Genomic DNA, 13,475 nt, shown 5'->3' with positions numbered 1-13,475 from the left:
AGATCTTGCTCCATCCTTTCATTCAGAGCCTGTTTTTGTCTCTTGCTGTAAGGTGGGTCTCTTGTAGACAGCAGATGTCAACTTTTTGTTTGCGAATCCATTCTGCCAGTCTGTTCCTCTTTATCGGGGAGTTTAAACCATTTATATTTAAAGAGATCAAGGATAAGGGTGTTTTTTCTCCTTCCATTTTCTTGTTGGGCTGTTTTTTCCTCTTTTTTTTTTCTCGTCTTTAGTGATCTGTTCTTTCTGTTGGACTTTGGCTATTGAAGTTTCTTTCTGATTCTGTCTGTGTGTCTTTTACACTCTCTGTTGGTTGGGGCTCCCCTCTTAGAATTCGCTGTAGGGCTCGTTTTTTATTCACATACTCCTTTAGCTCTTCTTTGGTGTGGAAAGATCTGGCTTTCCCTTCGAATGTGAACTCCAATTTCGCTGGATATTTGATCCGAGGTTGCAAATTGTTATGTTATTTTTTATGGAAAATTCTGGCTTGTATTACTCAGCCTTTTGACCTTAACCTACTGCTATGTATGTCAGGTGTTATACACTAGGAGGTCTGATTAGGAAACTTTATGTGAGGAATCAGCTTAGCTTTGTATATTAGATGTTTATGAAAAACTTATCCTGGCTAGGTGCTGGTGGCTCATGCTTGTAATTCTAGCTACTCAGGAAGCTGAGATCTAAGCATCATGGTTCAAAGCCAGCCCTGGCAAGAAAGTTCATGAGACTCTTATGGCCAATTAGCTACAAAAAAAGCCGGAAGTAGAGCTGTGGCTCAAATAGTAGAGCACTAGCCATAAGCACAAAAATTTAGAGACAGCCTCAAGAGCAGCGCACACACACGCGCTCAAACACACACACACACACACACACACACACACACACATACACACACACACACATACGAAAGAAAAAAGAAATCCTGTGAAGGTACGTGAAAATCTAGGTTAGGTCTGAAGAAACCACTGTTTCAAGAAAGCAATATTGATAATATTTTCATAAATAGTCAAGTGAATGACCACATAACACAAAGCAATTTGTACATATTTCATTTTGAAAAACAAAACCATGAGTCATTATTATAACTCTATAGTAATTATCCAAAATATTCCTTCACTTTGGATGGTTACAGTCAGATCTTTTCCTTTTTTCTTATTTCTAATAGGAAAACAACAGGAGAAATTAACAAGATCTTATAAGTAAGCAGAATAATATAGAGGCATGTAGTTTACAATGTTTTTCAGATCATTTTATAACAGAGTCTTGATCCTTTTTCTTAGACCAGAAGATCAATTCAGAAGTTACTAGAATGGGAAAATAACAGATTATATCACAAGGTAAGAAAAATTAAGCAAATAAATTCCTGTATTAAACAGGAATTTTTCAGACCACAAAAAAATGGATTAGAGAATTCACACACACACACACACACACACACACACACACACACCCTTTATGAAGTATTTAGGTGGGTTTTATATCTTAAACCGAGATTGTTTTCTGTGACCTTTTCAAATGCTCACGTTGTAATAAGTTTAAACAGATATAAGAATTCTTAATGAAACTCTACTTTCTTAGCTTGCTTTGCACTGGAAGTTGACTAAAAGGAAATGTGAAACGAGCAATATGATGGAGTATGTAAGTATGAAGTTGTTTTAATTACATTTTTGGATTTCATCCTAAGTGTAACATTTTACTGTGTTTAGCATCTGTCAACTATTCTTTCTGCCTTTTTTCTTCTCAGCCTGAACTTTTGTCAGTTGGAATGTAGACATTTCCTTTCATTTTCTTTAGATTTGTAGCCAAACTAAAATTTGTTGAAAGCTGAGATTTAGATCTTAGAAACATTTCGGCAAGTATTCTCGAATGAAAACATTGTGCAACTCTGATTTCTTGTAACATAGACACAATCCTTAACACATGATAGTGAGAACAGCTGTTGTGGTACCAAATATTTCTAAATTTGGAATCTCATCAAAACTTGTTGGAATTGACTTCATACTTCTGGCTTTTTCTTTCTTGGCTGACATTTAACTTGTAGTGAAAGAAGGAGATGGATTCTAATATAGGCTCAGTGTTTCTATTGAAAGCTATGCAATCTTAATCATGAGACATAAATACATATAGAACTGGTGGGCACTGGTGGCTCATGTCTGTAATCCTGGCTACTCAGGTGGCCTCAATCTGACAACTGAGGTTCAAAGCTGGCCCAGAGAGACAAATACAAGTGACTATTATCTCCATTTAGCCAGCAAAAATCCAGAAGTGGAGGTATTACTCAAGTAGCAGACAGCCCTGACTATGAAGGGAAAAGAGCCAAGCACGATTATGAGGCACTGAGTTCAAGCCCTAGTTACTAGCACATACATAACCAAAAGAAATTCACATCAAACCAGTGTGATCTATTCCATATCATTAACTTGTGAAGGAATATTAAACCAAGCTAGGTGCTGGGGGCCTATGCCTGTAATCCTAGCTATGCCAGAGACTGAGATCTGAGGATCATAGTTTTGAAGCCAACCTGGACAGGAAAAGTCCATGAGACTCTTTATCTCCAATTAACCACTAAAAAGCCAGAAGTATAGCTGTGGCTCAAGTGGTTGAACAAAAAAGCTTAAGGACAGCATCCAGGCTGAGTTCAAGCACCAGGACCAGCATGAAAAGAAAAATACTAAACTATCCAAGTTACAAGGTGCTGACATGTGGTATGTATATAATAAGAAGAAACACCCCATTTGCATCTCTAAATTATTATTATGGTATTCTGTCACCTTGAATAGTTGTAGGGGAAATGTACAAATGACACAATCTAAACTCTATTATAAATAAAATACTTAAAATAGCTGAGGTTTTTATTATTCTACTTATCAGCCTTTTTGCAATTAAATCCATTTAGTCAGTCCATTTGGACACTTATTTTTCATGAATGACTTAAAAAACATAGTAATCCTCAACTAATATCACCTTCTTGGGTTGAAAAATATATGAGCATAATATACATAGGTGTTTTTTTCCTAATCTGTGTAACATAGTTACAATATCTTCTGCTTTGTTAATAGAAAAGGTAAGGGGAGAACATGAAAATTTATAGTTTTCTCTCCTCACTTTAAATCACTAGCTATTGTAAATCCAGTCATAACAACTCTTAGCTACAAAAATGAGATTTGTTTACCAGTCAGAAATGGCAGTGGAGCCAGATGCCGGTGGCTCACACCTGTAATCCTAACTGCTCAGAAGACTGAGATCTAAAGATCACAGTTTGAAGCCAGCCCAGACAGAAAAGTCTGTGAGACTCTTACTATCAATAAACTACTTGGAAAAAGACAGAAGAGGCTCTGTGGCTCAAGTTTTAGAACACTAGCCTTGAGCAAAAAGCTGCTCAGGGACAGCACCCAGGTCATGAGTTCAGGCCCCAGGACTGGCCAAAAAAAAAAGGCAGTGGGTGTGTGGGTGGAAGCCCAGAGAGATGCTCTGTGACTCTATCATCTTATGTTCCAAAAGAGTTCTGTGTGGAAGAAGTCACTTCAGGGCTCCTAAAATCTCCTAAGTTTCTCCCTGTTGTTGTTGTTGTCGTTGCTGTACAGAACACTGCATAACATGACAGAAACTGTCATTGACTCTGTTACACTCACACTTAAAATGAAATGTCCGGGGCTGGAGGGGTAGCTCCAAGGTAGAATCCTTACCTAGATTGCACAAGCCCTGAGTTCAAACCCTAGTACTGTCCTCATCCCAATTTAAATGCTTTGCATACAGGTATTGATTGAATATACTAAAACTACAAACTGTTTTGAGTAATACTGGAGAGTTGCCAGTTTAATATTTAAATTGCCAGTCTAATGGCAACTTGTCATTTCTTTATATAAGTGTTTGTATGTGGTTCAATGAACAAAATACAGTCATCTCAAAACTGAATATAGACTTTTTGGGTCGTATGTTATATGTTAAATGAAAAATATTTTGTCAACATAGCCTTGTTTGTTTTTATTTTGCAGGTAATTCTAATAGAGTTCTTACCAAAATACCCCATATTCCGACCTGACTGAGGAGTTTTATTCAGTCACTTCTGTGTTTCCTGTCATTTCCTACCCTTAGTGCCTTGTAGATGATTTTGGAATGAAGATGGTCTCCTTTGCTGTGTTCAACTTATTCCTTATAATGGTAGAATATTCTCCTCACTCTTTTATTTGTGTTGGTTTAAGAAGAAAATTTGCACATCTTTTTTGTTCTTAAATGAAGCTTGTGTTTTGCACTTTCAATTTTTACTTACTACACACATATATATACATATATGCATATATGTATATATATATATATAGTTGCCACAAAAAGGAAACATCAGTGATGGTGTTTTAAAAAAACAAAACCTTGTTCTGAGCATGCTGCCTTATAATTTTCATACTCACTGTTTCTAATTATGCATCATTTTTTCTAGGTTATTTAATGCTCTGTAATTCCTTACTAAACACACTTAAATAAAGCTTTTGGTAGCTTTTAGAAATGGTTTTATTCTGCTTTTAAAGGACATGCAATTAATAGCACTGGTTTTGTCCTGCACTTTGCTTAATTATCACTTATGTTAGTGGATAAATATTTAAACTCCTAAAGCCTTGTAAATATTGTCTCTTTGCATAATGTAAAATGTGGTATGCCTTGGTTTACAGAATGTAATATTAATCTTACTGTATTGCCAACAATTCTGCATAGATTTTAATATGAGTGAAGTTTGCAAGCATCCTTTTGAATGTAGAGACTTATTAACATGCTATTTATGGTACAGCCATACAAGTATGTTAAATTTTCAGGTGTAGGGCATGGTTGCCCTTTGTAACAAGTGGATTCAAATTGAAATCATTATCAAGCTCAAACATTGTTCATTGCACCTGGAACCAAGATCCTTATTTTTCCCCATTTAATTCAATACTTCCCATTTTATCCTCCCCCCACCTTCAAAAGACTTTATTTGATATCTGACACATGTCCTAGCTTACTCTCCTGCATTTCTTTTCTTTTGTATATTCTTTCCCTCCTTTAAAAAAAACTCCAAAATTTTCCCCATTAAGTATTTTGAGATTTCATGTCTTGGGAGGTAGCTAGACTCCTGTGAAAGCCACTGCTAACCCTTTTCTAGAGTTCAGTTATTCTGCTTTGGGAAAGAGATAATTGAGAAATTATAACTAAAATCTATAGTGGCCAAATCATACTTGACAAAATATTCTCTTCTTTTGGAGGATCTTTTTTTAAACATTTGGAAATTATTGAGGAAAGACAAGTATTTAGACAAAAAATGTTTTCATTTGAAATTTTACCACAAATGTAGCCCTCTAATTGGCATTCCATAGATTACCACACTCAGTTGAATTTTTTAATTTCAGCAAAGCAACAGCTTTATATCACAGTAATTCAACTGCACAGGTATGCCTGTATGTAGGCATTGTTCGTTAACTCATAGCACTGAAAATAAATGTCAAGTGAAGGGACTGAATTATATTCTTGTCATCTTGCTGCTGTTGTTTTAGTAAGCTTTTTAGGCACTCCCTCATCCCAGCGGAAAAAACAATCATTTCTTCATACAAGGTGAAGTCACCTTTAAAGTGTATGCCTAACCTGAGAACTGTTGTCTTTGACTAGTAGAAGAGGGAAGAAAGATGCGCTAATTGATATGTGATTATAATTGTTTGCACAAACACTACCACTTCCCTCTGTGGAACCCCATTCCCCCATGCTACCCCACCATCCGAAATATGTTGTGTCTGCCTACTGTAAACTGGAAGATGTATTTTTATATAGACCATGTGGAAACTGAAAGTGCATATCCAATGTCTTGTTTTATAACTAAGATCATGGGAAAATGGTATCTATGGTGTATGTTCCAACTATTGTGATCAGATTTATGCTTCAAACTGTGACATTTTAATACCAAAACTGATTTTCATCATAATACAGACTTCATTCTCACTAGTACAATCATTGCTTTTTAAGTGTCAACCCTTAAAAATCATGTCATTTTTCTGTATCCTTAGAAATTGACCATATGGTATTACAGTAACTTTTCTGCCATGTATAAATCACACTTAGTTTTGCTTAAAGAAAAAAAGCAGGAAATATAGTGATTGTTTCCACGAAACAAGTATTAAGAGAGAAATAGAGTGTATAATCAAAGTCACAATAATGTTTGTCATAAACCAAAAAAAGTTCGCCAGCATGTGTAAACTTAATTTTAACTAATTGCTCTTAAATTTATTATCTTTGTTGTTCATTTTGCTGTTTGACTAATCTCAGTTTTTTGAAACTACCTAGTAAACAACTAATTTTCTTTTTCCTTCCTTATGTGACTGCTTTTTCAACCAGTTTTCCCTTTTTTTGGAAGCTCATTAGAAGTTGAGTGTTTTGAAGGGATTATTTCCTTTTCATTGAAATTGGCAGTAGCAAATGCTGAAATGACAGAGTATACTGTGGTGATTAATTCCTCCCCCACTGAACCTTGCTTCTTTAATCCTCAGGATACCCCATACTTGTATTTTTCCATTAAGTTAGTATTTTTGTGAAAGTTATTATCAGATTGCAGGCATTCTTTTTTAATTTCTTTGTTACATAATATTTTTATGAAATCTGCCATGTTAGTTTTTGGAGAAAAATAGCATGTATTTGCCAAAGTATATAAATCTCAACTAAGCTTTGAGGTTATAATTTCAGATTTCAGCTTAGTAAATAGATCATTTAAAAATGTATCCAAGCCAGGTGCCGGTGGCTCACACCTGTAATCCTAACTACTCAGGAGGCTAAGATCTGAGGATCATGATTCAAAGCCAGCCCTAGCAGGAAAGTCCATGAGACTCTTATCTCCAATAAACCACCAGAAAACCAGAAGTGGCGCCATGGCTTAAGTGCTAGCCTTGAGCTGAAGAGCTCAGGGACAGTGCCCAGGCCCAGAGTTCACTCCCCATGACTGACACATACACACAAAAAAAAGGTATCCAGAAGGCCAGTAGCATGTGTATTATTAATAACAACCATGAGCAAGTGTCATTTACGTATTTCTTGACTCCTTCTCAAACATGTCCTCTACTTTATACCCTTCTATACTCATTTTAATTTAGGAAAGAGACCATTGTTGTCAAATTTTAGAAATAGAAGGAGAAGTGCCTTGTCTTTTTTGAACAGATAACTTGTTATCCAGAAGGAGGAAGAATAAATGGATTGCTTTGATTAGAAATCATCCTTTTTTGTTTTTACTAGATACAAGGGTAATGTATTTATTTATTATGTGAAACTTGTTTCCTTATTTTGCTCCAATCATGTGATAAATTAATAATAAAATATCGCAGGACAGGAATATAAGTCACTTAGTATTGGTGTAATTTTAATGCTAGTAAATGTGATTTAACATGGTGTGGAAGAACACTAGTCTTTGAAGCCCTTGTATTCATATTACTATAACTTGTAAACACTAATGCCTGAGAAATTAAACTATATTAATATTTATCCCCCTTACTATTTTAAATGAAATTTGTTCTTTTTTTTTTTTTTTTGGTCATTTGAGTAAAGTTCAGTACCATTTGTAAGCCTTTGAACAAACAGTTTTAAACACCATTAGCATTTTTATTTTTGTCTACAGATAAGCTGTCACTTAAAAAATAACCTTACTACTTGAACTTAAAGTCCCCAAAACTATTCCATTAGAATCTACTATATTGACAGAGGAGGCTGTAGAAATTATATTTGTCTGATTAATTGGAATAGCTTCACATAGTGGAAATACTTTTTGCTTATTCAGTCCTAATTTCTCAAGTTCATTGAAATTAGGTCCTATTGAATACTTAAAAATTCTGCTTTAAAACAGTCTATTTTACAATTATCAAATTATTAAGGTTTCCTTAAATGGTTAACTGTTGGGATTTTTTTCACAGAAAAGGAATAGGTTTTATTAATACCTATTCATATATTTTGTGGACTAAAAACAAACAGTTGAAGGATATATATGTATATACCTTCCCATATGCATATGTATAAACATGTATATATGTATGTGTGTATGTATGTGTATATATATACATATATATATATATATATCCTTATCTTGTCCCAGATTTCCCTTACCTGATTCTGAGCCAGCCTTTTTAGTTTGTTGGCAACCTGAGAATACGTTCCATTTTTTGTGGACTTTGTCAAACCCATACTATATGACAGTGATCTAATCTTGTGGGCCCCAGACAAGTCACTTAAATTGCATGTCAGTCTTTTTCATCTGTAAAATTATGGAGTTGAACCTAGAGCTAGGACAGAAAATTAGAGAGTGCCTAATGTTCTGTGATACTAGGAATCTTTAGGAAATTTTTACTCTCCATAATCTCAGAATAATTATTCTCAGATCTACTACCCTTAGAAACTCTCACAGTGCCTTCCTTGCACACAATAAAAGTGAAGTTGCCATCTTGCTGCTAGTTGATGTGTGATAATATCACTGATGCAAAGAACTTGATGCCTGCTAGACCTTAGTTCCTCCATGAATGTAGTTTTCCCTAGGACTGAGTGGACTGAGGTCTTTGTTTGCCTATGTGCAATCTGACAATGCAGTTGGTATCCAGGCAAGAATTATAGCTGTGACAATAATAGAGATATGGGAGGATCCACTTGGACTATGTGAAGAGTTTCATATCCTATTCAGCATCTGCTTCCATGTCTTAACAAGTTCCATACCCTCAAAAAGATCAGTTGGAACAAATGGATCAAGTTAGGTGGAAAAGAAAATGGTATAGAATTCAAACCAAACCCAAGTCACTTCTGATTTAATTCTTAGCTCTGCTGCTTAATTCCTCTGTACCTCATGTCCTCATTGCTGAAGTGGGGACAATAATGTGGACCTACCTCACAGGAGAATTGAGGACTTTTTTCATATATTAGTGTGCTTTGAAATCAGCTGAGAGATATACATAATTGTTTTAGAGAGTCCTTTAAATTCATGTTTGTCAGCTTGCTTTCTCAGTAAGACCCTACAGAATAAGTGTTATAGTTGATCTATCCTTTAAGTAGTTTTTGTTATTAATTCTACTTTGTTAAACATGAGTAACTGTATTATGTTAGTACTTGGTTTAGGGAGGAAAAACAGATGGAGACAAACCAGTGGTTCCCAACTTGGGGCAGATGAAGATAACAGTAAGAGATACACTTGAGCTTTCCTTATTTCAAAAACTATGCTAGAAACCTTACATTGACCTATAGTATTCCTTCTGCATAAGCCAAATACGACATGGAATTCCCATGTGTTTTCCTTATCCTTTTAATTGTCTATTAATACTGCTTATCAACACTGATCAGAAGCTGTGAGTGGCAGTGTGATTTTGATTAATAAAAGTTTTACAAAGCCTTTTATTCCATGTGATGTAATAAGTACTTGCAGAATGGAGAAGGAATCATAAGACTCATATGGGGAAAATGTTGGGAGCCACTTTTATAAAGGAATTAACAACATTTGGCCCTCTCCACATTTTGCTTCCCTAGTCCCTAAATAATGCAATGCTAGACTGTGTGTGTGTGTGTGTGTGTGTGTGTGTGTGTGTGTGTGTGTGGTGTGTGTGGTGTGTGTATACATTCGGCTATATAAATTCAGATTAAAATTTGCTGTCACTTTTTTTCTGTTTCAGGATTATATAACTGAGCTAATTTATTGATATGTGTACATGTGCACACAGTATTACAAATGTAAGATGTGTAGTAATGTCATGCTCTAGCATTGAACTAAATATCAGTTTTGGAGTCTCTTAAAGTAGATCTGTGTATAAACTACATGATGATTCAAGGCAATAATTTCACAAATGTTCTTTTGATTTCTGATTATTTTATTCACGTTTATCTGGGCTTTGTTTTCTGTTTTCCTTGTAAGAAAATAGTGTAAAATTGTTTTAATGCCTGGACTTTGGAACACGTTGCGAATGTTTGAAATTATATAATCTACAAGCTAGTTTGCCATCTTTGGACTAACCACATATAAATATGAGTCTCACCTGCAAGAACAGGACAAAATATCTGGATAGCTAGAAAGTTGGCATTGATTTTTAAAAAATCTGGCCCCAAAGCCTACAATTTCTATTTTTTTTAGCAAAGAATTCCTGTTGGGACAGCTTTACCAGAAAAAGAATAATAGTGGATATGTCCATCGAAACCAAGAACTTTCATGCATCTTGTAGTGTTACATAGCCTGTGGAATGAATTCATCATTCTCCCCTGAGTCCAGGAATGACTCCCCTGGAAGAAGTCAACCTTTATACAGCTGTGCCAAAATGAAGGGTATCTGCCTCTCAGACTTTCAACTGCTGCTTCTGTTGTTGTTCACTTGTCAGATAACATTTTATTCTCAGGATGCAAAATTAAAATAAAGTGCAAATCTATGTTAATGAATTGTGGTTCAGAGTGTGTCTTCTTTCCTTTTATGTGTTTAGCATTATAAAAATAATTACTTGAGGCTTCCTTCTAAAGATTTTATTTTACGTAGTTCATTTTCCCATATGACAGTGTTCTGTCTGATTCTCTAATTTATGCTATATATTGGCTTTGAGAGTCTTTATTGTGCCAAGTGTTTGGCATAATTTTTAAACGTAGGCCTAAGTTTTGCAAATTCATCAAAAATCTACAAGCTATAAATTAACAAAAAAGTTTACTTTTTTACAGTATCTTTGGTAATTTTACTGCATATTTCAAAAAGACTATAGATTACAAAAGGTTAAGGCAGACATAATGTTTCATAATACTTTGTTTTAAAATTCTTTTTTTTTCCAGAGCTGAGGATTGAACTCAGGGCCTTGCATTTGCCAGGCAAATGCTCTTCCACAGAGCAAAATCCCCAACCCTGAAATTCTTTTTCTTTTCATACCAGGAATTCCTAGTCTGAACACAAGGTCTTGCATGTACTGAGCATGTTTTCTGACATAGAGCTGTATCGTTAGCCTCTGGAATTGTTTTTGAAACTTCATTGATGATACACAATCTGTACCCATTATTGATGACATCTTAAATGGGAAGTAAGGTGTACTAGGTTGGAAATACATTATATTACATTTACATTAAGGGAAGAAGCCACATGCCTTTAAACCTGACATTATATAATGCTTAACACTTCAGAGGATACTTAACTTAAATAAGTGTAGGAAGGTCTCTGAAGGATACAAGAATTCTTCTGTTGTAATTACCAGGAAATTTGAGTTATGGTGCTCTAGCAAAAATCAGGACACTCAGCAAGCCTAATTCTGTTCGTTATACCCAAGGTAAGGGGGTTGGGCTAGTCAAAGTTATAAACAAAACTATATCCAGCCCTGTCACATGGCTTTTTCACCTGCAGGATTTCTTCTCACACTTTCTGAAGTAGTTTCTAGTATTTCAGATTGACAACATAAAAATCTAGATTTATGTCAGGTGCCTGTGGCTCATGCCTGTAATCTGAGATACTAAGGAGGCTGAGGTCTGAAGATCACGCGTGGTTCAAAGCCAGCCCAGGCAAGAAAGTCTGAGAGACTCTTGTCTCCAATAAAACCACCAGAAAACCAGAAGTGGTGCTGTGGCTCAAAGTGGTAGAGCAGTAACATCAAAGAGTGACGAGGTCATATGTAAAACATTGCCATCTTACACACACACACACACACACACACACACACACACTTTAGACCATTCCATTTGTAAAAAGAATGTGTGTGTATATATATATATACACAAATGAATATAAATATGGTCTGTATTTTCCCTCAAATGGAAAGAAATATTTTACTTTCCTTCTAATTATATTGTAAGAAAAACAACCCAATCAGGAGCAAAAGGAAATAGTGGCAACCATGGGAAATCAGAAAATAAATGCCCCATCTAAAAGGGACAGGCTAATAACTCCAGCTGATTCTTTGTATGTGAGATTTCTCAACAAAATGTCATAAATCTGGAATTTTTTGCCAGACCTGAGGCTTGAACTCAGGGCCTGGGCTCTGTTCCTGAGCCTGTCTGTGCTCAAGGCTAGTGCTTTACCACTTGAGCCACAGCACCACTTCCAGCTTTTTCTGAGTAGTTTGTTGGAGATAATCTCACACACCTTCCTGTCCAGGCTTTGAACCAGGATCCTCATATCTCAGCCTCCTGAGTAGTTAGGATTATAGGATTACAGGTGTGAGCCATGGGAGCCCAGGGATAAATCTCAATTTTTTTGATCAGTCATGGGGCTTGAAGTCTGGGCCTGGACATTGTCCCTGAGCACTTTAGCTCAAAGCTAGCACTTTACCAATTGAGCCACAAGCACCACTTCCTGATGTTAATCTAAAAAGACAATGGAGAATAAAAATTTGAGGAAAAAAAAAAAAGACAATGGAGACTCTAAAAAAGGCTAAACTCAGTATGTTTAGATATCACAACCAGAACTAAGTCAGTCTTTGCTACAATGGGTCCTATATTAGGTTCTGATGGATGAAAAGAATGCCTATTAGGATAGTTTTCCTTTATCAAAATAATACTTGTGTCTATTAAAAAGGAGAAATATGAAGGAAAGAAAAATCTCCCCATTACCAAGAGGTAGTAGACTAGTGGTACACACACACACACACACACACACAACCACACACACATTGGTAGATCCCTCAATGGGTACCTTTTGATGTGGGGGACCATAGAAGGTACTGGAGTTTCAGTAGTGAACAAATACAGCCTTATCTTTTCAATTGGAAATCTCAGGAAGCTGAACAGAGATAGAGTGCCCAGCATGGAGTGTGAAAACCCTGTTGTAAAGAAAGGGGACCAAGGCAAAAGAACATGAGAAGGGGGCTGGGAATGTGGTTTAGTGGTAGCGTGCTTGCCTAGCATGCACTAAGCCCTGGGTTTGATTGCTCAGCACCACATAAACAGAACAGGCTGGAAGTGGCACTGTGGCTCAAGAGGTAGAGTGCTAGCCTTGAGCAAAAAGAAGCCACGGACAGTGCTCAGGCCCTGAGTCCAAGACCCAGGACTGGCCAAAAAGAAAGCATATGAGAAGCTGGTTGTGGATAAACAATACTCTTCAGAGGGGAAATGCAGAAAACTAGGGAGCACAAAAGAAAAAGGAGACAGAAAGCTTCAGTGAGTGAACTGGGTAGTAGCAGCATTGCAGAGATGAAAGACAATTAGCACTTGACCATAACAAGCAGATTTTTGTGCTAGTCAAAGAGGTCCAAATAGCATAAAGGCACTAGGAAAGGACTTACTTCCTTCTTAGAATAAGCTATAGCACAATGGGAGAAGCCATTGTGTCCTGTGTCTGCAGCTTTAATAAGAGTCAACGTTTTGTGATGTACACCTCAAAATACGTGTTCAAGGCCAACCCAAGCAAAAGTAGTGAGACCTTGCCAGAGACAAAATGCAAAACCTAAAGGGCTGGGAGGGGTTGGCTTAAGAAACAGATCACTTGCCTAGCATGCATGAGGCTTTGAGTTAATTTTCCATTTCTGAGAAATGGGGGGGGGGGGCGGGGGGGA

General features: G+C 36.2%; 1 protein-coding gene across 1 annotated transcript in view; it reads left to right on the top strand.

The window, feature by feature from the left end:
- The window catches only part of Chic1 (cysteine rich hydrophobic domain 1), a 52,873-nt gene extending 46,181 nt beyond the window's left edge, over positions 1-6,692 (top strand). Inside the window, exons 4-6 of the mRNA XM_048336247.1 lie at positions 1,278-1,334; positions 1,576-1,635; positions 3,993-6,692. Coding sequence (XP_048192204.1) covers positions 1,278-1,334; positions 1,576-1,635; positions 3,993-4,043 — 168 coding nt within the window. The 3' untranslated portion in view covers positions 4,044-6,692. The remainder of the gene's footprint in view (positions 1-1,277; positions 1,335-1,575; positions 1,636-3,992) is intronic.
- The last annotated feature ends 6,783 nt before the right edge of the window (positions 6,693-13,475 follow it).

This window comes from Perognathus longimembris, chromosome 28 (assembly GCF_023159225.1).
Source record: "Perognathus longimembris pacificus isolate PPM17 chromosome 28, ASM2315922v1, whole genome shotgun sequence".
Lineage (NCBI taxonomy): Eukaryota > Metazoa > Chordata > Mammalia > Rodentia > Heteromyidae > Perognathus > Perognathus longimembris.
This window is presented reverse-complemented; position numbering and strand designations above follow the sequence as displayed.